At 34.7% G+C, this 26618-nt stretch overlaps 1 protein-coding gene across 2 annotated transcripts in view; it reads right to left on the minus strand.

Annotated features, from left to right (window-relative positions):
- ARHGEF12 (Rho guanine nucleotide exchange factor 12) overlaps nt 1-26618 on the minus strand; it is a 140152-nt gene that overhangs the window by 45050 nt on the left and 68484 nt on the right. For both annotated transcript variants that reach the window (XM_061203321.1, XM_061203319.1), the window contains 7 exons: nt 10210-10308; nt 9481-9530; nt 7305-7362; nt 4863-5041; nt 3128-3205; nt 2812-2931; nt 1158-1298 (listed from right to left, as the gene is read on the minus strand). In XM_061203321.1, coding sequence (XP_061059304.1) covers nt 1158-1298; nt 2812-2931; nt 3128-3205; nt 4863-5041; nt 7305-7362; nt 9481-9530; nt 10210-10308 — 725 coding nt within the window. The remainder of the gene's footprint in view (nt 1-1157; nt 1299-2811; nt 2932-3127; nt 3206-4862; nt 5042-7304; nt 7363-9480; nt 9531-10209; nt 10309-26618) is intronic.

Raw genomic sequence — 26618 nt, forward strand, 5'->3', positions numbered from 1 at the left:
ATGCCCAATAAATGTAAGCTATTATAATTTTTTTCTTGAGTCAAAATTGAAATCTTTCATTAAGACAGCCTATCCAATCATAAGATTCCTATCAACATCTTTCAAAAAATAAAAAAAATCCTCAAATCTTCCTCGCATGAGGAACTGAGTCACTGAGCGTTAAGCCTCAAAAGATACCCTAAATGATGGCTTAGACCAGTGGCTTTCATTTTTTTTTTTTTACAACCTCCAATAAGAGAAATTTCACACTGCTAACCAGCATGCGCACACATGCATACACACACACACTGATACGTGTGTGCATATACACACGTGTGTGTATATATGTGTGTGGACAAAAGTCAAAAAAATTAACACTTAGCTATTCTACATGAAAAGTACTCTTACTTCCTATCCATTATTTTTTTAAAATGCTGGCCCCAACCCACTAAATTGATTTTATGACCCACATTGGAAAAAAAAAAAAAACTGATTTAGATTACTTTCCTCATCACTTTTAAAGAGGGTGATCTATTTTTAATTCGTTATTCCTATTATTGCACACTACTTACAAAGTATTGCTGAGTAAGTAACACTGAACTTAGCTCTTAAGTATTCATATAACTATGGTGCTACATCATATTCAGCTTAAAATACTTTCTGATCATCTTCTTAACAAAAATCCATGTACATCTGGTAATTTCTGGGTTAATCAAGAAAGCATTACTAAACATGGGCTATTAACTAAAGTCTATCTAAGAGGACTAAGGCTTTTCCTCTTTGTAATGGCAAAGTGCCCCATGATTCAAGACTGAGTCACTCTGACCACAAATGGAATATTAACATGCTCTTAAAGATATCAACAGTTGGCCTCTCGGTTCAGTAAGAAAGCACTGGCATTATTAACTTCTCTACCCACAGACAAGACGCCTGCTGGGAAATTCCATCTCCTCAAAAGAAACATTTGGCAATGGTGTCCAAGGGAAAAAGTGAAGTCTGGAATTAAAAGCTCATATACAACAGTATCCAGAATTTCTGTTCATCAAATTGCTATATTAAAGATGGTGGCGATAAAAAGTAAGTAATAAGAAAACACCTGTAGCTCACAAAACTTACAATCAAATTGAGAAAGAGGCTGTAGAGAAAAATACAAGAAGATAAAGGTGTAGAACACTTACCTCTGCACTGTCACTACTGGGCCGAGAAGCATCTCCACTGCCATAGTCAGTTCTGCCTAGTCCATCACCAGGATCTGCTTCTATTTCACTGACTGCTAGCCCATCGCCTAATGGCTTGGAGGATGTAACTGCAGCTCCATCCTAAAACAGATCAAGCACACACACACACACATTAAAAACAAACAAACAACAAAAACCCTTTCATTATGGACTGCATAAAGAAACAGAGTTGCACTGCAACCTCAATGGAGACTGTTTAAAGTCACCCAGTTTGATGTAATCAAGAATGCTTAAAGCTCTAAAAGTCAAAAGCGTAAATGACTACTAAATCAGGGATTCTCAGATGGCATGACCTTAAAGACAGGGAAAGTGGTATTTCAGTAAAGAGAATAAAATCTCAAACTTCAAATAAAGCAAAAAGATAAAACAGTTTAACTTATATAATTTATATTCCCTGCCCTTTAGTAAAGATTATGACACTATAACTTGTGGTTAACTGCCTTCCAACACTTTAGAATTTCAATAAATTGCCAATTCTGGGACACAATGCTATACTGTAAATTATTATAAGCTTTTAAATCAGGAACAACAGTTTTACTATTCAAACAGAGTAAGATTGTTGTCTTTGCTCAGTAATAACCACAATATAAACTGTCGATATTACTGAGGCAGAATACTCAAAACTTCATATAGCTAATGGGACTAAAAGTAACAACAACAACAAAAATGTGTAATGAAAAGTACACTGAACCAGGAAGTCGGGAGGCCTTACAAATGTGTGACCTTGTTTGAGTCATTTAACCAATTTAGGCCCTAGTTTTCTCAACCACTGCATGATTTTTTTTTAACTTTAAAATGAGCAGATTAGGATAGATGATTTCAAAGAATCCTTTCAGTTCTGTGAACCTACAGACCTAACTCATGAAGAATAACAAATAAGCAGCTTTTACTCATTTCTCCATACCCCCAATCTAAATATTATAGAACATAAATCTGGTTGACGTATAAATGCTAAGCTATTTTTCTAGTGAGACTACCATCTTCAAAACATATCTATACAGCAATCTATTGAAATCTATTTTTAAATTAGAATAAAAATAGTTATTAAGAATATGAATGTGCTTTGAATTCATCAGACTGGGTTTAAATACCAGTTCCATCACGTTTGAGCTACATGACCTCAGACAAGTTATTTAATTTCTCTGAGTTTCTCTAAGTGTTTATGTAAAATGGGGGGAAACAACAGTAACATCTACTCTCAAAGGGCGTTGTGCAGATTAAATAAGAAAAATCGTACGTCCCTACTTAAAAACATAACTGCTGTTCTGTTTTACAATGGCAGAATAAATCTCAAAAATATAAATATATGTATCTATATATATTTTTATAATTTGTGATATCAAAGCAAAAACACTCAATTCTTTCTAAAATTACTGTGGAACAAAGAAGCATGATATCATGAGCAAGCAAACAATCAGAAGCCCACATTTCTTTTAGTTAATCATTATTTCTGTAACATCCAACACAGGACATCCTGTTGGCCTATGCTAGAAAAAATAACTTTTAAAGAAGGCAACTGCAACATTCTCTGACACATTCCCAGAAGAAAATTCTCCTGCAAAAGGTTGGGTAGCACTTTTAATAGTGATGCTACCTGAGCAGAGCCTGTGGCTTTGGATAACTGCTCTTGCAGTTGAGGAATGTGTTTCTTGGCCTCTTGGATCTCTTTTAGCAATCTTTGGGCAGGTGTTCGGCTGTAATCTTCCTGCAATAACTGAAAAGTTATAAAAATATTTCAAGAATTAATTACTTATGTCAAGAAAATCTTTTAAAAGTCTATTCTTAATCAATAAAATAGCTGATGGCGTTGATTACAATAGTACTTAATTATGATTATAATAAATACCAACTCAACTATGCCCACTCACGTTTTTACTGGCCTACAAACAGCCCCATTTCTAACTTAGTACCTGTAGCCGTTCCTGTTCTTTCTGTAACATTTTTCTCAGAATTTCTACTTTCTGGTTATGAACCACATTGTTTTCCTCCTAGAAAAAGATAAAAAAACAAACAAAAAAACAAGAACCAATACAAGGAAAGTGAAGCTAAGTATCGAAAATGAGTCATACAATGTTATGTCTCAGCTCCAATTTTCAATACCTATCAGGATTTTCTTTATTTCTGGTGGTTATGAAGACAAACTTTTAGACATGACACTTAGAGATAAAAGGTTACAGGGAAATGTCAACTCTTCTATTTCACTTGCTAAACTAGGTTCAAAAACCATTAAATATCGATATTTGTTGAAGAAATGAAGTTGCCTTAAGTATAAGACTAATATCTTGGGCTTCCCTGGTGGTGCAGTGGTTAAGAATCCGCCTGCCAACGCAGGGGACACAGGTTCGAGCCCTGGTCCACAAAGATCCCATATGCCATGGAGCAACTAAGCCCGTGTGCCACAACTGCTGAGCCTGCACGCTACAGCCCGTGAGCCACAACTACTGAGCCCGCGTGCCTAGAGCCCGTGCTCCACAACAAGAGAAGCCACCGCAATGGGAAGCCTGCGCACTGCAACGAAGAGTAGTCCCCACTCGCCGCAACTAGAGAAAGTCCAAGCGCAGCAACAAAGACCCAATGCAGCCAAAAATAAATAAATAAATTAATTAATTTTTTAAAAAAAAGAAAGAAAAAAGAATAATATCTTACACTTTTCCTCGTTTGGATTTTTACTATCAACCCCCATGCATGGTTCAAATTCCCAGTATTTCCTACCTGAAGTATTAAGACAGATCCTTAATTCATCTCCTGTCATTTCTCCTTGTTTTACAACCCTATAATATTTTATCAAATTAGTCTTCCTAAAATCCTGTTATAATCACATCACTCTCTTCCTCAAAAACTTTGTAATATATTCTTATTGCCCATTCAGTTACATGTAAATTAGCCTCGTAGTTGTGACTTTTCAAAATAAATAGTCTTACTTTTTTCTAGCTCATCTCCTACTTCATAAATCTTTAACGGGCACCAGCCAAACAAGAGTCCTGGCTATTTCCCCAAAATACTTGATGCTTTCTTGGCTCTTTACCTCTGTTAATCCTACTTCCTCTACCTGGGTTGCCTTCTTCTCCATGTTACCTGTTTTTCAAGGCTCAATTCAAATAATAGCTTTCCATAAAGTCGTTCCTTATCACAACTGGATGTGCTTTCTCCCTCCTTTGAAATCTCATAGAACTTAATATTTTCCTTCTCATAATGTCTACATCTGCCCTTGTAGTAAAATTACTTGTATACTCTTGATTCAATCTCAAACAACAAAGGTTTATTAAGTACTTAGTACTATATGCCAAGCAATATTTCAGGCTCTGGGGACACAACAATAAATAAAATAAACAAAAAAAAACCCCTGTCCTCTTGGAGTATATATTCTAAGATAACAAAGGACCTTGAACATAGGATATCTTAATTATATTTTTGTGGGTGGCACCCTGTTTTGTATATGGTAGGTGTTAAATATTTGCTGAATTAAATCTGCTATCCCAATACCCTGTAATCATTCCAAATTATTAGGTAATTATTTTCATCAGCAAGTTATTTTCTAGAATCTTAAACTTAAATTTGTTTATCAACTCAACACTTCGAAACTCAACATAAAGCAAAGGCATTATTATACAACTGAGCATTTACAAAGACGTTTCCCACTCTTACCCCCATGAGCACAGGACTAGTAATTCTCTCCATATTCCCAGATGCTCCAGGTGAATGAGGGGATGTCATGATGGGAGACATATGTCCAACGACTGATGGTTCTACTTCAGAATCAGCAAGTGGAAACTGGGGCGACCCAGGTGGGCGTCCCTGAACAGTGAGAGCTACATAGGAACCCGCTTGGGGTGGGCAGATGGAAGAAAGGGGAGGGAAGGGAAAGTAACATTGTCAAAAAATTTTTACTACTTAATCTTTGATAGTTCTAAAAGATCCAGTTATATGAGAAAGTTTCATCATCTGCTAATCATTTCTCCACAGAAAAAGAATCCTATTTGTCATTTCTCTTTTATGACTCCCCTAAAATTCTAAAAGAACAATGCAATTTTCAGATAGCAAATTACTTACTCATAAGGTCAGATATTACTTAAAAGCAAGTAAGATTTATAACCCCAGTAATTTTTTTTTAATTTAGAGAAGAATGAGCTATTATCAACTATCTACTAATGGCTATGTTCAATCAATTTCTCAAATGCAAATTTTAAAAATCACCATATTAAGATGATACTAATTAGACAAGGTTTAACTAATTTTCTGTAATGATGCAATTTTAAATTAACTTTAAAAAATGAGTGTGACAAAAAATATCTGACAAAAACCAGAAAATAAAACACAACAAATAAGTAGCGAGTTTTAATTTTAAAAATTTGGAGAAGACAAATTCACTAGGCATTTTACAGGGAAAAAACTATGGAAAGCAAAATTACCCATAACCAGAAAGACTCTACAACAGACATTCATGAGTTATCTAGAATCAAGAAGAAATAATGCTTTCCAAATAAAAACCTTTTCTAGATAACTGACCTTTAATGACAAAATCTTTCTCTTAGACTTTTCAGTAGAACTTTAAATTGTATTTCATACTTTTTCTCCCAATTTAATCCTCCCATGAAACTCGCTGGTAATTATTTCACAGTGTTTGGGGTTCTAAAAATTTTTTTTATACTTAATGATCACAAATGCTGTGATATTGGGGAGATTTTAAGCACATACACTTTTTAAAGTTTTTCAATCATATTTCTCTCTGTCACAAACTCATCTAATATATCTTATTGACTTATCCATGTGCTTGGTTCTCATAGCTTCCTTGTTCTTCCCTTCCCTTCTTTAGATGTTTTTAAACTGGTTTGATTTGAAATCACTTTTATTATGTCTAGAATATGCATCGAAGAGTAGGACATGAGGGAGTTCTACTACCAGTATAGCACACAGGGTTTAGGCATTTCAAATTTATATCTGTTTTCGATACTCAGAGTGTTTTATGCTTATTTTGAGTTTTTAGCTAGGCTCTTGTTATTGGATAGGTAATCTATTGCTACAGTCTTAGGATTTAATTTTTTAAGTAAAATTGATACTGGAACAAGTAAAATACATAACCTAAAAGGCTAAAGAAATAATCTTTTTATACTCTGCAACAGTTAGTTACCAGGCATATATTTATTATCATAAACCATCATATTTATGTAGCACATAAAAATTCATAAATCACAATCTCATTAAATAAGTAATCAAATTTATTCTAGTATGAGGATTTAATTCTGATCATCCCATTGCTTTTTAAAATGTACTAAAGTTAAGAACTAAGATCAAAGTGATCATTTTAGAGCACTGGTACTCTGATGAAGAGATAAAGGAATTCACGGGTTGCTTTATCTAAGCAATAATAAGGCCAAGAAGGATTTGTTTATTAAATTTATTCTAAAGATGTCCACTTAATGAAAAGAAGTAATATTAAATAAAAAAGTAGTGTTTCTGCTTGGCCATAAACAACTATCTCTTAACTGTAGTCTGTTACACTGTGGAATAGTCTGATGCAGAAGACTACAAATTCTTAACCCTGGAGATTTCCAAGAGAAGACCACTCCCCTGGATTATTGAATCATTTACTTATCTGAGGGAACATGATTATGCTACATGATTTTGAAAGGTCCATTTCAGTTCATCCAGGCCACTGTGTCTGATTTCTCAACCTCTTCTCTTTCAGGTCAACTCATGCATTTCTTTCAAATATACTTTCATTATTACCAAGAATAACAAGGACATTATAATCAACCACATAAATGAAGTGGACTAAAGATAGTTATTAGTAAATTAAGAATTTTCACCTCAGACTTTCCTTTAATACAGGGGTCAGTAAACTCCAGCCAAGGAACTAAATTCAAACCACAGATTGTTTTGGCAAATATTTAGTTTTACTGAAACACAGCCATACCCATTAATTTATGCATCGTCTATGGCTACTTTCACATTACAATGAGAGTCGAGTAGTAGATTATCTGACCCACAAAGCCTAAAAAATTTACTATCTGGCCTATTGCAGAAAATGTTTGCTTATCTTTGCTATAAGGGTTTCAGAAAACAAAACTGAGGATAACATTCACCTACATTTGATTAGCTTCACCACTTCCAAATGGTTTGAATGAGTCACCAGAGTTCCATTCACCTGTAAGAAAATGAAAATAGTGTCTGTCAGATAGTTCTAGCTGAGACAATGGATAAACTGACTTCAGGAATTATCATATGTAATACAACCAATTATAACATAGTAAACAGGACTATATTAAAATGCATATATATTTGGTTCAATAGTCACTTTTACCACTATTCTATAAGGTATACTCAGCAACAAAATGAACTTGAGCACAGAAAAAGGCCTTGATTTAAAGAGACACAAGGGGGGGGGGGATATGGGGATATATGTATACATATAGCTGATTCACTTTGCTATACAGCAGAAACTAACACACCATTGTAAAGCAATTATACTCCAATAAAGATGTTTAAAAAAATAAAAAGGATATTATAACTATTATAACTTATTCACCATGAAAAATGACAAAACATACTATGCAACAGATTTGCAAATCCTTCACAGTGAAGAACCCTTGCAAATTAAAAACTCCCTTTGCTTTTAATTACAAATTCACTGATTTTCCAAAGGCATAATAAATTTTTTAAAAGATGAATAAGCAATATTTCTACAATAATATTCAATTTACTATTAGTTTTCCAATCATCACCTAACCTTTACAAAGAAAACTAATTTTCAGACTGGCTAAATGTAGGAAGTGTTATCCAAAGTTTCCACTAAACCAAACAAATTAAGGTAAAAATATCAAACATGAATCTAACATTATTTTTTCTCTGATGCAAGTAACACTAATTTTTACAAGTTCAAATATATCAGGGTATAAAATGGAAGTAAAAGTACACTTGTCATGCCCACCAGAGATGATCACTGTTAAGCATGATGTTTAATCTTTGAGACACTATTCTAGCATACACACACCAGATACACAGACACACATACATATACCTTGTAACTGCCTTTTTCTGCAAATAAAAAAGCACTGTTTTATTATATTATGGATGTCTTTCAATATAGGTACAAATAGACCTAATCTATTCTTTTTAAAAGCTGGAGATGAAATGCAATTTATTTCTTTAGCCCTCAGTATATGCATATTTAGATTATTTACAAGTTTTTGATACAATAAAGCTTAAATGAGTTTTCCTGTACACATATCACTTCACATTTAAACCTTAGATAAGCTCCTAAAAGCAAAATTGTGGTCAAAGGTTATATACCTTTTTAAAATATGTAACTTTTGATACATATTCACAAATTTCCATCCAAACAGATTTTACCTAATTCATATTCACAACAAGTTTATGAGTAGCCATTTTACCATACCCAAACTATGCCAAATGTGTATTATTAATCTAAAATTTCTGACAACCAAATATATTTTCACCTACCATTTAATTTCTACTTCTTTCTTATCAGTGAGGTTGGACATATCCTCATTGATATATTATTTCAATTACTTTGGAGAATTGCCTGATAAAATTCTTTGCCCTTTTTTCTGTCAGACTATTTATTCCTTTGTTAGTAATTTGAAAGTGCTCTTTACAATTAAGGCTATTATATTCTGTAATATATTTCAAATATTTATTTCCAGATAGTTCTTTGTAAGTATGTTCATGGTGTCTTTTCCTGTATAGTAATTTGATTTTAAGTAATCACATTAGTCAGTTGTCTTAAGAGTAATTAGTGACTAATCCATTCTTTCCCTACTGATCAGAACTTAAGGGCTGTTTCTGGACTCTCTATTGTGTTCCACAGATAGGTCCATAGGTATACTAGAGTCACTTGCTTCAAATTAATCTGCACCATCTCACCTCACACTTACCCATACACATAATACCTTTGCAAAGTTCACTTAGAACAAATAATCATTTGGAAGCTTGATAAGGAATGGCACACCTCCCCAAATTTATTAATATATCTTGAAGAGAATTTCTTGCTAAGAGATTAATTTGGAGAAATATGATCTTTACAACAGCGAGTTATGACTCCATTTATTCAAGCCTTTTATTATGCTTTTCAGTAAAGGGTAACGTTAATTTTAAAATGAATGAAATAAGTTTTTATAGTCAATAAATCCATCATATATAATCTGTAGCTTTTAATAAAAATCCAAGTTAAAAAAATCAAAATATGGCTAATATATGCTGTTTTTTAATTCTATCATAAATTCCATAATAGTCTTTTCCTTACCTTGATGATTCGATCACCTGTCTGTACACCAGCCCGCATGGCTGCTCCATCTGTAAGAGAAATTAATTCTTAAAATGTAATTCATTTACCTTCACTGATAATCTTCTTGAAAGAGAGGCAGTGTAACAAAATGGTTAAAAACACGGATTGTAAAGTCAGACAGACTTAGGTCCAAATCCTGCCTCTGCCACTCACTAGTTGGATGACCATGGACAGATTTTATGTTTTTTTTTACTCTAAGCCTCGATATCACCTGCAATATGGAGATAAAAAATACCTACCTCAAATTACAGCAACCAAGATAAAGGAAGTATTCAATATATGGTAATAGTAGTTCAAGATATTATTGTCATTTGGGAGAAAAGGATGGATATTTTTGAGTCTACAACCACTTCTTTAATCTGTCTCTACCCAAATATCTCTGGTGCCATTAAGAAATAAAATTCCACAAACTTCTATAAGTGATGATGAGTAAAGTATCATGACTAAGGAGTCATATGATTTCTAAAACAATATAAGAACTGTTTTCTTTCCATAATGTAAAAAAGAAAATCAACTGGGGTAAATTCATGCCTATAACCGTAACACTAGAGACAACTCTAGCACAATAAGGCCATATGACCTGTAACGTATGTGATTATTTTATTCTAAGCAATAGACATTTTTAAACTATTCTATTCTTACTCTGTTTGCTCCCAAGTGACAAGACTGTTTTTAAAAATGCCTTGCCTTCTTTGACAGACTGTACGAACACTGGATTGTCTCCACTGACCGTCAGCCCAAATCCATTGTCATCCTTCTGGATGATCACACAACGCTGAACAAGACCTGCACAAGAACCAAAGGGTAAAGAGAGAAGGAAAGAGAAAACAGAGAAAAAGACAATAATTACATATTAGTAATGAACTGTAGTCTATCTGGAGAAACACAAGGTAGCACATGAAACCCATATAAAAAACAAGAGCACTAACCCCATAAGCAAAACAAACACAAGAATATCACAAAGAATCATATATACTGGTTTCTCACAGGGGAGGTACAGCAGAATTGCTCCAAGATTAAAAACAGCTAAGGCAAACTGGAAAATATGAAGTATTAGAGAGGAGACAGACAGAACACCCAGTCACATCTATGCAATGTATTTGTAATATAAAATCCTCCCCCACCTCCCTGTGTTTTTGGTGCTCTAACTGGTGTTTAAACCCAAGATAATCAAATATTTTGGGACATTAGGCTAGAAGCATCCCATGGTAAACTCTAGAGAAGTCCAATCTTACTCTCAAGAAAATATACTCAAAAAAACAGACTATAAAAAAGAAGGAAGTGCTTACAGAGCACCTGCAGCTCTTCTCCTGAAAGGAAGAAAGAAAAGGAAAAGTCCAAAGGAAAGAAAAGGAAAAGTCCAAGGGAAGAAAGACTTTGGCTCGTAGAAAAAATAAAAAGAAAAGAGAAAAAAAGTAGGAAAGATACAGAAAGAACCTGTGAGTTCAACCAACTCTTTGATTTCTTTCATATACTTACCTGATTCCTACAGAGAATTTGTTTTCCTTCTACTTAAATAGCAAACAAAAATTGTCAAGGCAAGGTGAGAAAAAGAAGACCACAACCAAAGGAATAGGGACGTCCCAAAACAGAACCCTGATAAGTGCCCAGGGCTGTTTTATCGTAGATCAAGATCAGAAGATCCTGAACTCTTTGTTAGCCAAAGATTTAATATATACTTCCAGCTTTTCAGAATCTAAGTGTTTCACCAAAAATCAGTATGTAAAACATGTAAACTAACACAAGTATAATGATGATTAGAAAACAAAAACTACTTCAAAATTAAGATTTTTATACAAAGAGCCATGATCTTTTAAATAAGTCTGATGTACAAAACAAAGGAAATGCTAAAGATTGCACGTTAATGAATATATATGCATATTTCTTGCTGTTAATGAAATGACACAAGTATGAGTCTACTATAGATGAAAAACTAGAATAACTGGATCCCAGAATAGAAAACACGAACCTGAACCTTAATTTATAACCCTACACAAAAATTAACTTACAGCAAATTATGGACCTGAACATAAAAGCCAAAACTTTTCATAAGAAAACATAGAAGAAAAGCTTCAAGACCTTAGGATAGGCAGAGATCTTTTAGGATGCAAAATGCATCCATAAACGAAATAACTGGCAAATGGGACTCAAAATTTTAAATAGCTGCTTTCCTAAAGACACTGGTAAGAAAATGAAAAGGCAAGCACAGACTGGGAGAAAATATTCGCATTACAAATTATCTGATAAAGCACTTGTATCCAGACATATATTTAAAAAAACAACTCTACCATCCAATAATGGAAGACACATTTTAAAGGGACAAAAGATTTGAACAGACAAAGAAAGATACACCAATGGCCAATAAGCACATGCAAAGGTGCTCAACATCTGCAGTCTTCAGGAAAATGCAAATTAAAACCATAATGAGATACCACTATACACTAACTGGAATGGCTAAAAATTAAAAGACTGATAATACCAAGTGTTAACAAGGATGTGGAACAACTAGAACTCTCATACATTGCTGGTGGGAATGTAAAATGGTGGAAATTTCTTATGAAGGCAAGCATATATTTACATATGACCCAGCAACTTCACTCCTAAGATAAATGAAAACTCATGTCCACATAAAGACTGGTAAACAAATGTTCACAGCAGTTTTGCTCATAAGAGCCAAAAACTAGAAACAACTCAACTGTCCATCAACAGATAAATGGATAAACAAACTGTGGTATAGCCATTACAATAAAATACTACTTAGCAAGAAAAAAAAGGGAACTACTCACACAGGCAACAAACATGGATGAATCACAAAAACATCATGTTAAGCAAAAGAAGGCAGATACAAAAGAGAGTACATACTGCATGATTCCAACGTAGAACAGGCAAAAAGTAAACTAGTAAGAAAAAGCAGATTAGTGGTTGCCTAGGGGCAGGATGGGGTGGAGAGGTAAGAATGACTGCAAAGAGACATGAAGGAACTTTTTGGGTTGATGGAAATGTTCTATACATTAATTAAGGTAATGGTTAAATGAGTATTCATCTGTCAAGACTTAGTGAACTTGTACACTTAAAATGACTGCATCTTATCTTATGTAAATTAGATCTCAAAAAAGTTAATTTTCAACATTTAAAAAATGAGTGAGACCTCAATTCTAGAGACTACTAAATACTAAACAGTATTTGAATTCACAGTGTCACCACTCCTACAAAATAGGAAACTGCAATGGGGGGCAGAGGAAAGATAACCCATCAGAATTTAACCATTTTTCTTTTGTTTAATGTTGCTTCCTTCAATTAATTAGGAAAAACTCTAAATAGAATGGGTATAAATACATAAAATCAAGGAAAATGGCATTCTTTATAAATTTCTAGTACATAACACAATAAATATAAGTATCAGAGAATACTGTTTTACAGGAATCTTTTAAAATGCACACCCACTTTTGGAAACATAAACATCTGATGACCTTCTTTACAGTCATTTGAAATTTCAAAATAAATTACATACTTTGAATTTTTAAAAGTCAAGACAACTGCAGCACTGAATATATATATTTTTCATGCTATAATCATCCCTCCCAGTTATCTCATCTCACTTCCAAAGGGCTGAAAATGAGTGAATTGAAAGATTCTAATATTGATGTTTCCTGTGCTAAGCCACTCAGCTTCTTAAGCAGACTTTCTTCCAGGTCCCTGTAGAGAATCGGGTACTTGTACACAATGAGGGAGAGGAGTAGTGGGGGTTAAGAGTTTGCTATGTTTGTGTACTTCACTTGAATATAGTGTACCTAAAGTATTTAGCTTAATGCCTGACAAATACTAAGGGCTCATAAATGTTAGGTATTATTTTATTATGACTAGGGGTGGGTTGCGCTTGGATTTTCCTGCTCAGAAATATATTACTCATTTACCCATGCCATCAATTAAAAATCAATTAAAAATACATTTGTGTTAATGAACTCCTATTATTAATGTAAATGCTCCTTAGAAGGATCAATTCTCATTTATGATGTCTTTGTGTGAATTTTGTTTTGGTTTAATAGACCAGCAAATTACTTTGAGATGGGGAAGGAAGTAAGGAAATTTTACAGAGCTTCTTGTGATAGATAACTTTAGAAGATGAGAGACAGCATGACGCCCTCAAGAAACAAATCATCTCCTCTTATAAAACTTTCCCTAAATATCAAGACTGGGTTAGGTGCCCCCTTCTAGACTCCCACTGCACCCTCTATTTACTCTCAGAGTATCTTTATCACTCACAACTGATTTGTATTTGTTTTTATCCTCTCATTAGATTAAATACTCCCCTGAAAGAGTTCAGGGGCTCTATCTTGTTTACAAACTTATCTCAGGACCTGGCATATGTTCTGGCACAAAAGGAAATTTTTTAAAATTGCTAATGAATTAATGAAAATCACAAAAGTATAGGAGTCTAGAGATGAACGGAAGCTCAGAAAGGGAGGTGATCAGAGAGAAAAAAAATACCACTACACACAGTTAACTTTAGCAAATATGCTTAGGGTCCTAACAGACTGCTAAGTACTGAAAAAATATATTAGGGTTGCCTCAGAATACTGCAAACCTGTATTCTCCAATTCAAAATTGTTCAGCATGATAACTTTCCCCTTTAGTTCTACATTAAAAGGAGATGAGGAACAAAGAAGAAAGAGGAAAAAGGGAAGGAGCTATGTGCGCTGATATCATATTCATCTTTTTCCTCTCCTCAACCCCACTATACTGTCCATTTATCAATATTATTATTCTAAGTCCATCTACTAATCTGAGACTCTGATATACTTGAATATCTAAGAATTACTAGACTACCGATACAAAAAGAAAACATACATACATAGCCAATTCAGAATCTGTAGAATTCAAATTACTGAAATGTTCTACTTATTGTAGACCAGAAGCTATTTTAACCCACCACACAGGATAAACTCCACCCTTAACACTGACATCACCAATACTGACTATCATATTTTTGAAATGTCCTTTCTGACAAAAAAAAAAAAATCCACTTTGTTTTAGCAAATTTGTATTGAGCATCTGTCTGCTAGTTATTTAACACTGTAACCTGTAGGTGTTATGAGGAATACAAAACAACTAGGAGTCTTTGCTCTCAAAGAACTTAAAATCTTGAAAGGGAAGGATAATAGAGAAACAAATAGGGAAACAATGGCAACATCTAACTAAAATACGATATAACAGGCCCTATATGTTATTAAAGAAGGGAGAGAGAAAAGGTGGACTTCTAATTCCAAAATAACCATTTTTGAATTTCACTAATTAAAAAAAAAACAAACTTTCCATCATTTTAACTTTTTTCTGGTTCTTACAAACACATATAGCCCATGGTTTGTTTGTTGGCTTATTTTGCTAATTCCCTTATTCTCTGGTATAAAGAGTATTAATTATAATCACCATACAAGTGTGTTTATCTCTGAATATAAGTTTTTATAAGGTCACAAAATCACTTTAATATGAACTGTTTAGTATGAGCTGTAACCAAGCGCTTTGTATGAAGGCAGGCAGAAAGAGTGTTCAACAAGTAAGGTAACGATAAAGCCTAAATTTGAAATGTAGTCACAGGAATATTTCTTCACTCTCATTGTTCTTAGAGCCATATGAACATTTTTTTCCACAATTATCTAGTTTTTTTTTTTTTTTAATAAATTTATTTATTTATTTTTGGCTGCATTGGGTCTTCGTTGCTGCGCGCGGGCTTTCTCTAGTTGTGGTGAGCGGGGGCTACTCTTCGTTGCGGTGAGCAGGCTTCTCATTGCGATGGCTTCCCTTGCTGTGGAGCACGGGCTCTAGGCACCTGGGCTTCAGTAGTTGTGGCACGCGGGCTTCAGTAGTTGTGGCTTGTGGGCTCTAGAGCGCAGGCTCGGTAGCTGTGGCGCACGGGCGTAGTTGCTCCTCGGCATGTGGGATCTTCCCGGCCCAGGGCTCGAACCCGTGTCCCCTGAATTGGCAGGCTGATTCTTAACCACTGCGCCACCAGGGAAGCCCCACAACTATCTAGTTTTTAAGTGCATATGGAATATTGGTAATCAAGTGCATATCTCTATTATCATACTTACAAAAAAGCACTTCTTTTGTACCAGACTGTCAACTTCTAGAAAGCAGGTACAGTCTCCTATTATCTTGATATCTATCCCTTAACATAGTACCTGGCATATAACAGGTGCTCAATGAATATTTACTAAGTAAATCTGAACTTATTTTATAAATAAATCATACTCAGTCACTTTTCAAGAAGAAGTAAAATCATATCCATGAAAACTATGCCAAGTAGAGAAATACTTCTACACAGACACTAACCTTCTGCCCTGGCTAAATTCTAACCAAAGTAATTTGATACTCCATCTACCCTAAAATAACTCCTCTAGTTCTTTACTTCCTGTCTTTTAAGGAATATGATATTTCACCTGGAAGCTGATAATAAATGCCATGCTTCACATTATCAGTGAAGTAAAGATAGATGGTCTATCAAATTTATGTAAATATTATCCTTTCCTATTTTTTTTTCTCTTTAGAAACAAAGGACATGTTTTCCTGTTATAATAATGTGGCTTTTTTTCTTTTTAAATGCTTTTTTACTGAAGTACCATTAATTTACAATATTCTGTTAGTTTCAGGTATACAGCATAGTGATTCAGTGTTTTTGCAGATTATAATCCATTATTACAAGATACTGGATATAGTTCCCTGTGCTATACAGTATATCCTTGTTGCTTATCTATTTTATATATAGTAGTTTGTATCTATTAATTCCATACCTCAAATTTGTCCTTCCTCCCTTCCCTCTTTCCTTTGGTAACCAAAAGTTTGTTTTCTATATCTGTGAGTCTGTTTCTGTTTTGCATATATTGATATATTCATTTGTATTATTTTTTAGATTCCACATATACGTGATATCATATAGTATTTGTCTAAGCATAATGCTCTCTAGGTCCATCCACATTGCCGCAAATGGCATTATTTCTTTTTCTTTTATGGCTGAGTAATATTTCTTGGTGTGTGTGTATGTGTCTCTATGTGTGTGTACACACAAGACATCCTTTTTTTAAATTGAACTATAGTTGACTTACAATATTGTGTTAACTTCAGGTGTACAGCTAAGCGATTTAGTTATATACATATATATTTTTTCAGATTTTCCATTATAGGTTATTACAAGATATTGAATGTAGTTCCTGTGCTATATACATCTTCTTAATCCAATAATCTGCTGACAAGCACTTGAGTTGCTTCCAAATCTTGGCTATTGTAAATAGTGTTGCTATGAACATTGTGGTGCACATGTCTTTTCAAATTAGTGTTTTCGTTCTTCCAGATATATACCCAGGAGTGGAACTGCTGACTCATATGGCAGTTCTATTTTTAGTTTTTTAAGGAACCTCCAAACTGTTTTCCACAGTGGCTGCACCAACTTACATTCCCTCCAATGGTGTACAAGGGTTCCCTTTGCTCCACATCCTCTCTAACATTTGTTATTTGTAGACTTTTTAACGGTAGCCATTCTGACAGGTGTGAGGTGATACCTCATTGTGGTTTTGATTTGCATTTCTTAATATTAGCAATGATGAGCACCTTTTCACATGCCTGCTACCCATCCGAATGTCTTCTTTGAAAAATGTCTATTCAATTCCTCTGTGCACTTTTTGATTGGCTTGGGTTTTGTTTTGTTTTTTTTCAATATTGAATTGTATGAGCTGTTTGTATACTTTGGATATTAACCCCTTGCTGGTCACATCATTTGCAAATATTTTTCCCCATACCATAGGTACTCTTTTCATTTTTTGCTGTGCAAAAGCTTTTAAGTTTAATTAGGTCCCACTTGTTTATTTCTGCTCTTATTTCGTTTGCCTCAGGAGACTGATCCAAGAAAACTTTGCTACAATTTATATCAAAGAGTGTTCTGCCTATGTTCTCTTCTAGGAGTTTTATGGTTTCAGATCTTACATTTAGGCCTTTAAACCATTTTGAGTTTATTTTTGTATATAGTGTGAGGGAATGTTACAATTTCATTGTTTTACACATGGCTGTCCAGCTTTCCCAGCACAACTTGTTGAAGAGACTGTCTTTTCTCCATTGCATACCTTGCCTCTTTTGTTGTAGATTAATTGACTGTAGATGCGTGGATTTATTTCTGGGCTCTCTATTCTGTTCCATTGATCTATGTGTCTGTTTCTGTGCCAATACCATGCTGTCTTGATTACTGTAGCTTTGTAGTATAGTCTGAAGTTTGGGAGGGTTATACCTCCAGTTTGTTCTTTTGTCTCAGGATTGCTTTGGCAATTTGAGGTCTCTGGTAGTTCCATACAAATTTTAGGATTATTTGTTCTAGTTCTGCAGAAAATGTCCTGGGTACTTTGATATGGACTGCATTTAAATCTGTAGATTGCTTTGGATAGTATGGCCATTTTAATATTAATTCTTCCAATCCAAGAGCCTGGGATATCTTTCCATTTCTTTGAATCATCTTCAATTTCCTTCATCAGAGTTTTACAGTTTGCAAAGTAAAGTTCTTTCACTTCCTTGCTTAAGTTTATTCCTAGTATTTTATTTTTTTGATGTGATTTTAAATGGAATTGTCTTTTTTACTTTCTCTTTCTGATATTTCATTATTAGTGTATAGAAACGCAACAGATTTCTGTATATTAATCTTGTATCCTGCAACATTCCTGAATTCATTTATTAGTTCTAGTAGTTTCTCAGCAGATAATTTAGTATTCTCTATATAGAGTTTCATGTCATTTGCAAAGTGACAGTTTTACCTCTTCCCTACTAATCTGTATACCTTTTATTTATTTTTCTTGTCTGATTACTGTGGCTGGGACTTCCAATACCATGTTAAACGGAAGCAGTGAGAGTGAGCATCCTTGCCTTGTTTCTGAATTTAGCAGGAAGGCTTTCAGCTTTTCACTGTTGAGTATTACGTTGGCTGTGTGTTTGTTTTATCTTTACTATGTTGAGATATGTTCCCTCTATACCCACTTTGATGGGAGTTTTCATCATGAATGGATGCTGAATTTTGTCAAATGCTTCTTCTGCATCTGTTGAGATGATCATGTGATTTTTGTCTTTCCTTTTGTTAATGTGGTGTATCACATTGATTTGTGTATGTTGAACTATCCTTGTGACCCTGGAATAAATCCAACTTGATCATGGTATATGATCCTTCTTATGTATTGTAGGATTTCGTTTGCTTATATTTTGTTGAGGATTTTGCATCTATATTTATCAAAGATACTGGCCTGTAATTTTTTATAATGTCTTTGTCTGGTTTTGGTATCAGGTGGCCTCATAGAATGAATTTTGGGGTGTTCCCTCCTCCTCAATTTTTTGGAATAGCTTAAGAAGGATAGGTATAAGTTCTTTATGTGTTTGGTAGGATTCCCCTGTGAAGCCATCTGGTCCAGGACTTTTGTTTGCTGGGAGTTTTTTTTTTTTTAATTATAGACTCAACTTCACTTCTAGTGATTGGTCTGTTCAAGTTGTCTGTTTCTTCTTGACTCAGTCTTGGCAGGCTGTATGTTTCTAGAAATTTGTCCATTTCTTCTAGGTTGTCTGATTTGTTGGCATATACCTGTTCATAGTATTCTCTTATGATTTTCTGTATCTCTGTGGTATCAGATGCTATTTCTCCTCTTTCATTTCTTTTTTTTTATTTGTTTGTTTTGTTTTTTGGTGTATTTTTTTAATTGAAGTATTGTTGATTTACAATGTTGTGTTAATTACTGCTGTACAGCAAAGTGACTCAGTTATGCATATATACACATTCTTTTTCATATTCTTTTCCATTATGGTTTAGCACAGGATATTAAATATAGTTCCCTGTGCTACACAGTAGGACATTAATGTTCACCCATTCTATATATACCAGTTTGCATCTGCTAGTCCCAAACTCCCAATCCATCCCTCTCCCACCCCCCTCCCCCTTGGCAATCACCAGTCTATTGTTTATGTCCGTGATTCTATTTCTGTTTCATAGATAGGTTCGTTTGTGTCATATTTTAGGTTCCACATATAAATGATATCATATGGTATTTGTCTTTCTCTTTCTGACTTATTTCACTTAGTATGATAATCTCTAGCTGCATCCATGTTGCTGCAAATGTAGCATTACTTCGTTCTTTTTTATGGCTGAGTAGTATTCCATTGTATGTATGTACCACATCTTCTTTATCCATTCATCTGTCAATGAAGGTTGTTTCCATGTCTTGGCTATTGCAAATAGTGCTGCTATGAACATAGGGGTGCATGTATCTTTTCGAATTATAGGTTTGTCTGGATATATGCCCAGGAGTGGGATTGCTGGAACATATGATAATTCTATTTTTAGTTTTCTGAGGAACCTCCATACTGTTTTCCACAGTGGCTGCACCAACCTACATTCCCACCAAAAGTGTAGGAGGGTTCCCTTTTCCCCACACCCTTTCCAGCATTTGTTATTTGTAGACTTTTTAATGATGGCCATTCTCACAAGGGTGAGGTGGTACCTCATTGTAGTTCTGATTTGCATTTCTCTAATAATTAGTGATGTTTAGCATCTTTTCATGTGCCTATTGGCCATCTGTATTTCTTCTTTGGAGAAATGTCTATTTAGGCCTTCTGCTCATTTTTCGATTGGGTTGTTTGTTTTTTTTTTTGTTGAGGTGTATGAGCTGTTTGTATATTTTGAAAATTAAGCCCTTGTCGGTCACATCATTTGCAAATATTTCCTCCCATTCTGTAGGTTGCCTTTTCATTTTGTTTATGGTTTCCTTTGCTGTGCAAAAGCTTATAAGTTTGAACAGGTCCTATTTGTTTATTTTTGTTTTTATTCTCTTTCATTTCTTATTTGCATCCTTTTTTCTTCTTGGTGAATCTGGCTAAAGGTTTATCAATTTTGTTTGTCTTTTCAAAAAACACCTTTTGGTTTCATTAATCTTTTCTATTGTTTTATCTCTAATTAATTTATTTCCTCTCTAATCTTTACTATTTCTTTCCTTCTACTGACTTTGGGCTTTGTGTGTTCTCTTTCTAAATCTTTTAGGTGGTGGTTAGGTTATCAATTTGAGATTTTTCTTGTTTCTTGAGAAAGGCCTGTATCACTATGAACTTCCTTCTTAGAACTGCTTTTGCCGCACCCCATAGATTTTAGAAAGTTGTGTTTTCATTTTCATTTGTCTCGAGGTATTTTCCAATTTCCTTTTTGATTTCATCATTCACCCATTGGTTTTTCAGTAGCATATTGTTTAGTCTCTACGTGTTTGTTCTTCTCCTGTTTTTTTTTCTGTAGTTGATTTCTAGTTTCATACTGTTGTGGTTGGAAATTATGCTTGATATAATTCCTATGCTCTTAAATTTGTTGAGGCTTGTTCTGTAACCTGGTATGTGATCTATCCTGGAGAACGTTCCATGTGCACTTCAAAAGAATGTGTATTCTGCATTTTCTGGGGGGATGTAGTGTCCTGTAGGTATCAATTAAGTCAAAGTGATCTATTGTGTCATTTGCGACCTCTGTTGCCTTACTGATTTTCTGTCTGGATGATCTGTCCATTGAGGACAGTGGGGTGTTAATGCCTCCTACTATTATTGTATTACTGTCAGTTTCTCCCTTTACATCTGTTAGTATTTGCTTTGTATATTTAGGTGCTCCTATACTGGGTGTGTATATCTTAACGAGTGTAATACCCTTTTCTTGTATTGATCCCTTTTTCATTGTATAATCCCTTGTATAGATTCCTTTATCCCTTCTCTGTCTTTCATTATAGCTTTTGTCTTAAAGTCTACTTTGTCTGATATGAGTATTGCTACCCCCACTTTCTTGTTGTTTCTGTTTGCATGAAATATCTTTTTCCATCCTCTCACTTTCGGTCTGTGTGCATCTTTCACCCGGAAGTGAGTCTCTTGTAGGCAGCATATTGAAGGCTCTTGTTTTCTAATCCAGTCAGCCACCTTATGTCTTTTGATCAGAGCATTTAGTCCATTGAAATTTAAAGTAATTACTGATAGGTATGTACTTATTGCCATTTTATTCCTTGTTTTGCAGTTGTTTTTGTAGTTCTTTGTTCATTTCCTCTTCTTTTTGTTTCTGCCATTGTGGTTTGATGATTTTCTTTTGTAGTATGCTTGAATTCCTTTCTTCCTTTCTTTTACAGTACCCTCTACTGTAGGGTTTTGGTTTGTGGTTACCACTGGGTTCATATATGGTGACCCATAATTATATCTACTTGCTTTAAACTGATAATCATTTAAGTTCAAACATTCTAAAAGATCTACATTTTTTACTCTTCTCCCACACATTTTGTGTTTTTGAGGTCATATTTTACATCTTCATGCTTATCCCTTTACTGTTTGTTGTATTTATAGTTGCTTTTACAATTTTTTAAAAGTGATCTTCAATCCTTACTGTATATTTACCATTCCCATTGGGATTTTCCCTTTCCTGTAGATTCTTACTTCTCTTCCATTTAGAGAAGACTTTTCAACATTTCTTTTACGGTAGGCTTAGTATTGCTGAATTCTTTTAGTTTTTGTTTCTCTGAGAAATTCTTTACCTCTCCTTCTATTCTAAATGATAATCTTGCTGGGTAGAGTATCCTAGGTTGCAGGTTTTTCCCCTTCAGGACTTTGAATATACCATGCCACTCCCTTCTGGCCTGCAAAGTTTCTGCAGAGAAATCAACTGATGGCCTTATGGGGATTCCCTTGTGTATGCCTCTTTGTTTTTCTATTGTTGCCTTTAGACTTCTCTCTTTATCTTTAACTACATTTTGCCATTTTAATTATGATATGTCTTGGTGTGGGTCTGTTTGGGTTCATCTTGTTTGGGACCCTCTATACTTTCTGTAACTGGGTATGTGTTTCCTTCTTTAGGTTGAGAAGTTTTCAGTCATAATTTCTTCAAATACATGTTTGATCCCCTTGTCTCTCTCTCTCCTCTTTCTGGAACCCTTTTAATATAAACATTGGCATGTTTTATATTATCCCAAAGTTCTCATATGTTGCTTTCATTTTTTTTTTCAATTTGTCTTTCTGTTTGCTGTTTTATTGGGTGATCTCCATTATTCTATCTTCTGGATCACTTATGCATTCTTCTCTGTCATTCAGTCTGCTATTCATTGCTTCTAGAGTGCTTTTTATCTCAGAAGTTGAATCATCTATTTTTTATTGGGTCTTCTTTATGGATTCTAGTTCCATGTTAAAATGATCTGTGCTTAGATCAGTTCTCTTTCTTAATTCATTTAGCATTTTTATTACAAACTTCTTGAATTAATTATCTGGTAGACTGATTATCTCTGTTTCATTATTTATTTTTTCAGGGGTTTTCTCTTGCTCTTTTGAGAGTAGTTCCTCTTCCTTATCATTTTACTTAATGTTCTCTGTCTCTATGAATTTAGGTGAAACAGTTATCCATTGTGGTCTTGAGGGATGTTTTTATCTGGGAGCATCCCACTGTAGACTGTATATGCCCAGTGTCTCTGGTGTGAGGGCTGAACTTGATGTAGATGCCAGCCACATTTTTCCTCAGGGTATGCTAGCCACTATCACCTTGATAGGGATTGTGGCTGGTGTTGGGGGAACTAGAGGCTGCACAGGGTCTAAGGCTAGATTTCCTCTCTACTCAGTGGCAGTCACCGCCTTGTCAGGGGTGGGGTCTGCTCTCAATTTGCTGGAGCAGAATCTCTGATGGTCAGGCTCCAACTGGCTCTGTTCCTTTTAAGTGTGTGTTTTGTTGGCAAGCCAGTACCTGCATACTCCTCACAAGTGGAGTCTAGGCTTCTCCAGCCTTTCTATTTGTCCCACTGGTTCTCCAAGCAGCCAAGGAGGCCTGTCTCCTCTACAGAGGATCCCAGAACTGGGATGCCCAGTCTGTGGCTCCCCAGGGTGAGTGTCCACCCATGCTATCTCCCTTTTCCTCTTAGTTCCCTTCTAGGGGAAGAGATCTCAGCCTGATGCTTTTCTTCCCATCCTACCCAATTATGTGAGAATCTTTCTTGAAGCCTTGGTTGTATAGCAGTTTTTCTGCCAGATTCCAGTTAGTTTTCAGTGAGAATTTTTCCACATGTGGATGTATTTTTCATGTTTTTAGGAGTAGATGAGCTCCATATCCTCTTACTCCACCACCTTGATCCCCCTTTCCAACGCAGCATTTGAAACCCATATAAAAAAGACTGTTTTTTACTCAAAAGTGAATTACCAAGGATTGTATTTTGAAAGTGAAAAAAATTAAGTCTTTGTAATGCTTTGCTGTGGGGAGGGGAAGAAGTCTTTAAGGTATTCTGAAAAAGGTGAAAAAGTACTCTCACGTTTCACTGTAATACATTCCTTGAACAATGCAACAACTACATTGCCAAACAGAAAACTAATGAAAATGCAAGGCAACATGCTAAACCTTTCATACTGCATTTACTTTAGGAAAAGCACATTAGTCTTTCTTCACCTTTGATTTTATTACATGACCAAACTTCTCTAAGTCTCACCTCTTAAAAATTAGCTTCAGGGAAGGGTGTGGAGAAAGACCATGTGCAACTCCATAAAAACAGCTCATTTTTAAACTGCTGCCAGACATCATGTTTTATGAGTTAGACCTCAGATAATCCTTTGATTAAGAAGTTTCTTGATTCTAAATGCATAATGCTGCCAGCAAGAGGAGGCTTAAGTTCCAAGCATGCCGATTTCATTCTTTTAGACTATAACCAACAGTAAGTCTCTTTTCAAAGTTACATTTTCTTCTACCTTAAAATTTTTCAAAGGAAAGAAAAATCCAATTATGATGAATCAACATTGTATTCCATCAATTCTCTTTACTAAAATACTTCATCCCAATCTCAACAACCACTCATTCAAAACTCACTTAATTGAGTGACTCCAGTGTGTCAGGCATTATGGGAGATACAAAGATGAATATAAATACAAATAACTTGATACAAAGCAGGATGTCAAAGTTCAGACAACAAAAGTAACTGGGTAAACCTAGGAAAGCCCTATGAAAGAGGCAGTATTTGAACCTAGGCCTTGAAGGATGGGGAGGATTCTAATAGTGAGTTATAGGAGATAATCCATTCAAAACAATGGGAATGGCATGAGCAAAGAGGACCAAGCCACAATTGGGAAAGGAAAATTTGGAGGACAGTCTGGTACCTTTGGGTGAACAGTACTAGATTAATGGAGAATGATGAATTGGAAACAAATTATGGCATATCTTAATAACTATTTGTACTTTCCCAAAAAGTGAATGACCAAATCCTTACTTTAGTAACACTCATCTGACTGAATACAGTAGAATGGAGAAAAGGAAGTGAATCAATATGAAATAAACATGAAAGAAGGTTATGAGTCTATTAAAATAGTCTAATGACATGATGACAAACTGAACAAAGCAGTGGAGATGAAACCAAACAGCAGTGGGTGAAAAATAATGTGATGGTAGAACCAATTAAACCTGGCAAGTAGTTGACAATAGAGGACAAGAGAAAGGGAGAAGTCAAAGATAAATGTAAGAAAATAAGACTAAGTAAATGGGAAAATGACCATGCCATTAAAAGAATCAGGGAAATCAAGGGGAGGATTGATTTCCAGCCATAGTTAACAATGATAAATTCCAGATTGCTCATTTGGATTTGAAGGATAGTTAGAGTGCAAATATTCAGCAAACAGTTATAAATATGAGACAGAAACTTGAGTCATGCCTATATTTATATGGAAAAAGAAATCAAGTACAGAAAAGACAAAACCATTATAAAGAGAAAAGAAACAGGTTGATTTAATATTATATACACCAAAGAAATGGCATCAACATTGCCTAATGGCACAAGGGGAAGGTGAGAACTAAGAAAAAGTTCATAAATTTTCAAGTTGGATATTTTGATTCACCTTCCAGATAGTATGTGTTCAGAAGTCAGATTTTAAGAGGTTAGGAAGTGAGTGATTTATGAGGACACAGAAGGTTCATGTAGAATGCTCTTTGCAAGGTTGAAGAAAAAAGAGAATAATAATTTGGTGAGAGTGAAAATCAAACCAAGAAGTTTTCATTTTACAGATATGAGAAGCTGGAATAAAAAAGAATATATGAATTAAAAGAAAATACACCCTGAAGTATCCAAACCTGGATATTTCAAGTACTAACAATTCCCTTCTGTTATGGACTAAATGTTTGTGTCACCCCCACAAAATTCATATGTTTAAACCCTAACCCTCAACATGATAGTACTTGGGGATGAGGCCTTTGGGGAGGAATTGGGGTTAAATAAGGTCATAAGAGTGAGGCCCTTATGCTGGGATTAGTATCCTTATAAGATACCAAACAGCTTGTTCTCTCTTTCCCTCTCTACATGTGCTTGCACCAAGGAAAAGACCATGTGAGCACAAAGCAAGAAGGTGGCCGTCTTTAAACCCGGAGAAGAGCTCTCACCAGAATCTGACCAATGCTGGCAGCCTGACTGCATATTTCTAGTCTCCAAAACTGTGAGAAAATAAAATTCTGTTGTTTAAGCCAAGTCTCCGGTATTTTGTTATAGAAGCCCCTCTGGTAGTTTGTTATAGAAGTCTTTTTGAAACAGACTAAGACAGTTTCAAAAAGACATGGTTTATTTTCTTGTACATAATACCATCAGCTGTAATCTCTTCATGACACCAAGACAGAAGTTAGGAAGAAGCTGTAGACTAACTCAAAATTCCCCTGCTAAATATCTCATATTCCTCAAACCCCCACAAAATTTCTCCATTATAATATTAGTAAGGAAAACAGAAAATTAAGTATCATTAAAATTGCAGATCAGAAAACATATCTGTACATGGTCAACAGACTCCAAAAGGTTCAGAGGGGAAAATAAGGGGAAAAGGAACAAATATTGACCTACTGCGCTGGGCAGAAACTTAACAAAGAAGTGAATACAAAACAAACATTTGGTTTCCTCTTAAAATGAGCAAAGTAAATCTATCTCACAAAATGGCTCTAAAAATGGCTAGGGAAGTTTAAATAAATAATTTGTAACTGAATGACTACTATTTGTGTGAAGTACCCAGCTAACAATTTTACCCCAAGAGAAGACAATGTATAATCTTAAAAGTTAAAAGTGGGCTTGTTAAGAGAC

This window comes from Eubalaena glacialis, chromosome 10 (genome assembly GCF_028564815.1).
Source record: "Eubalaena glacialis isolate mEubGla1 chromosome 10, mEubGla1.1.hap2.+ XY, whole genome shotgun sequence".
Taxonomy (NCBI): Eukaryota; Metazoa; Chordata; class Mammalia; order Artiodactyla; family Balaenidae; genus Eubalaena; species Eubalaena glacialis.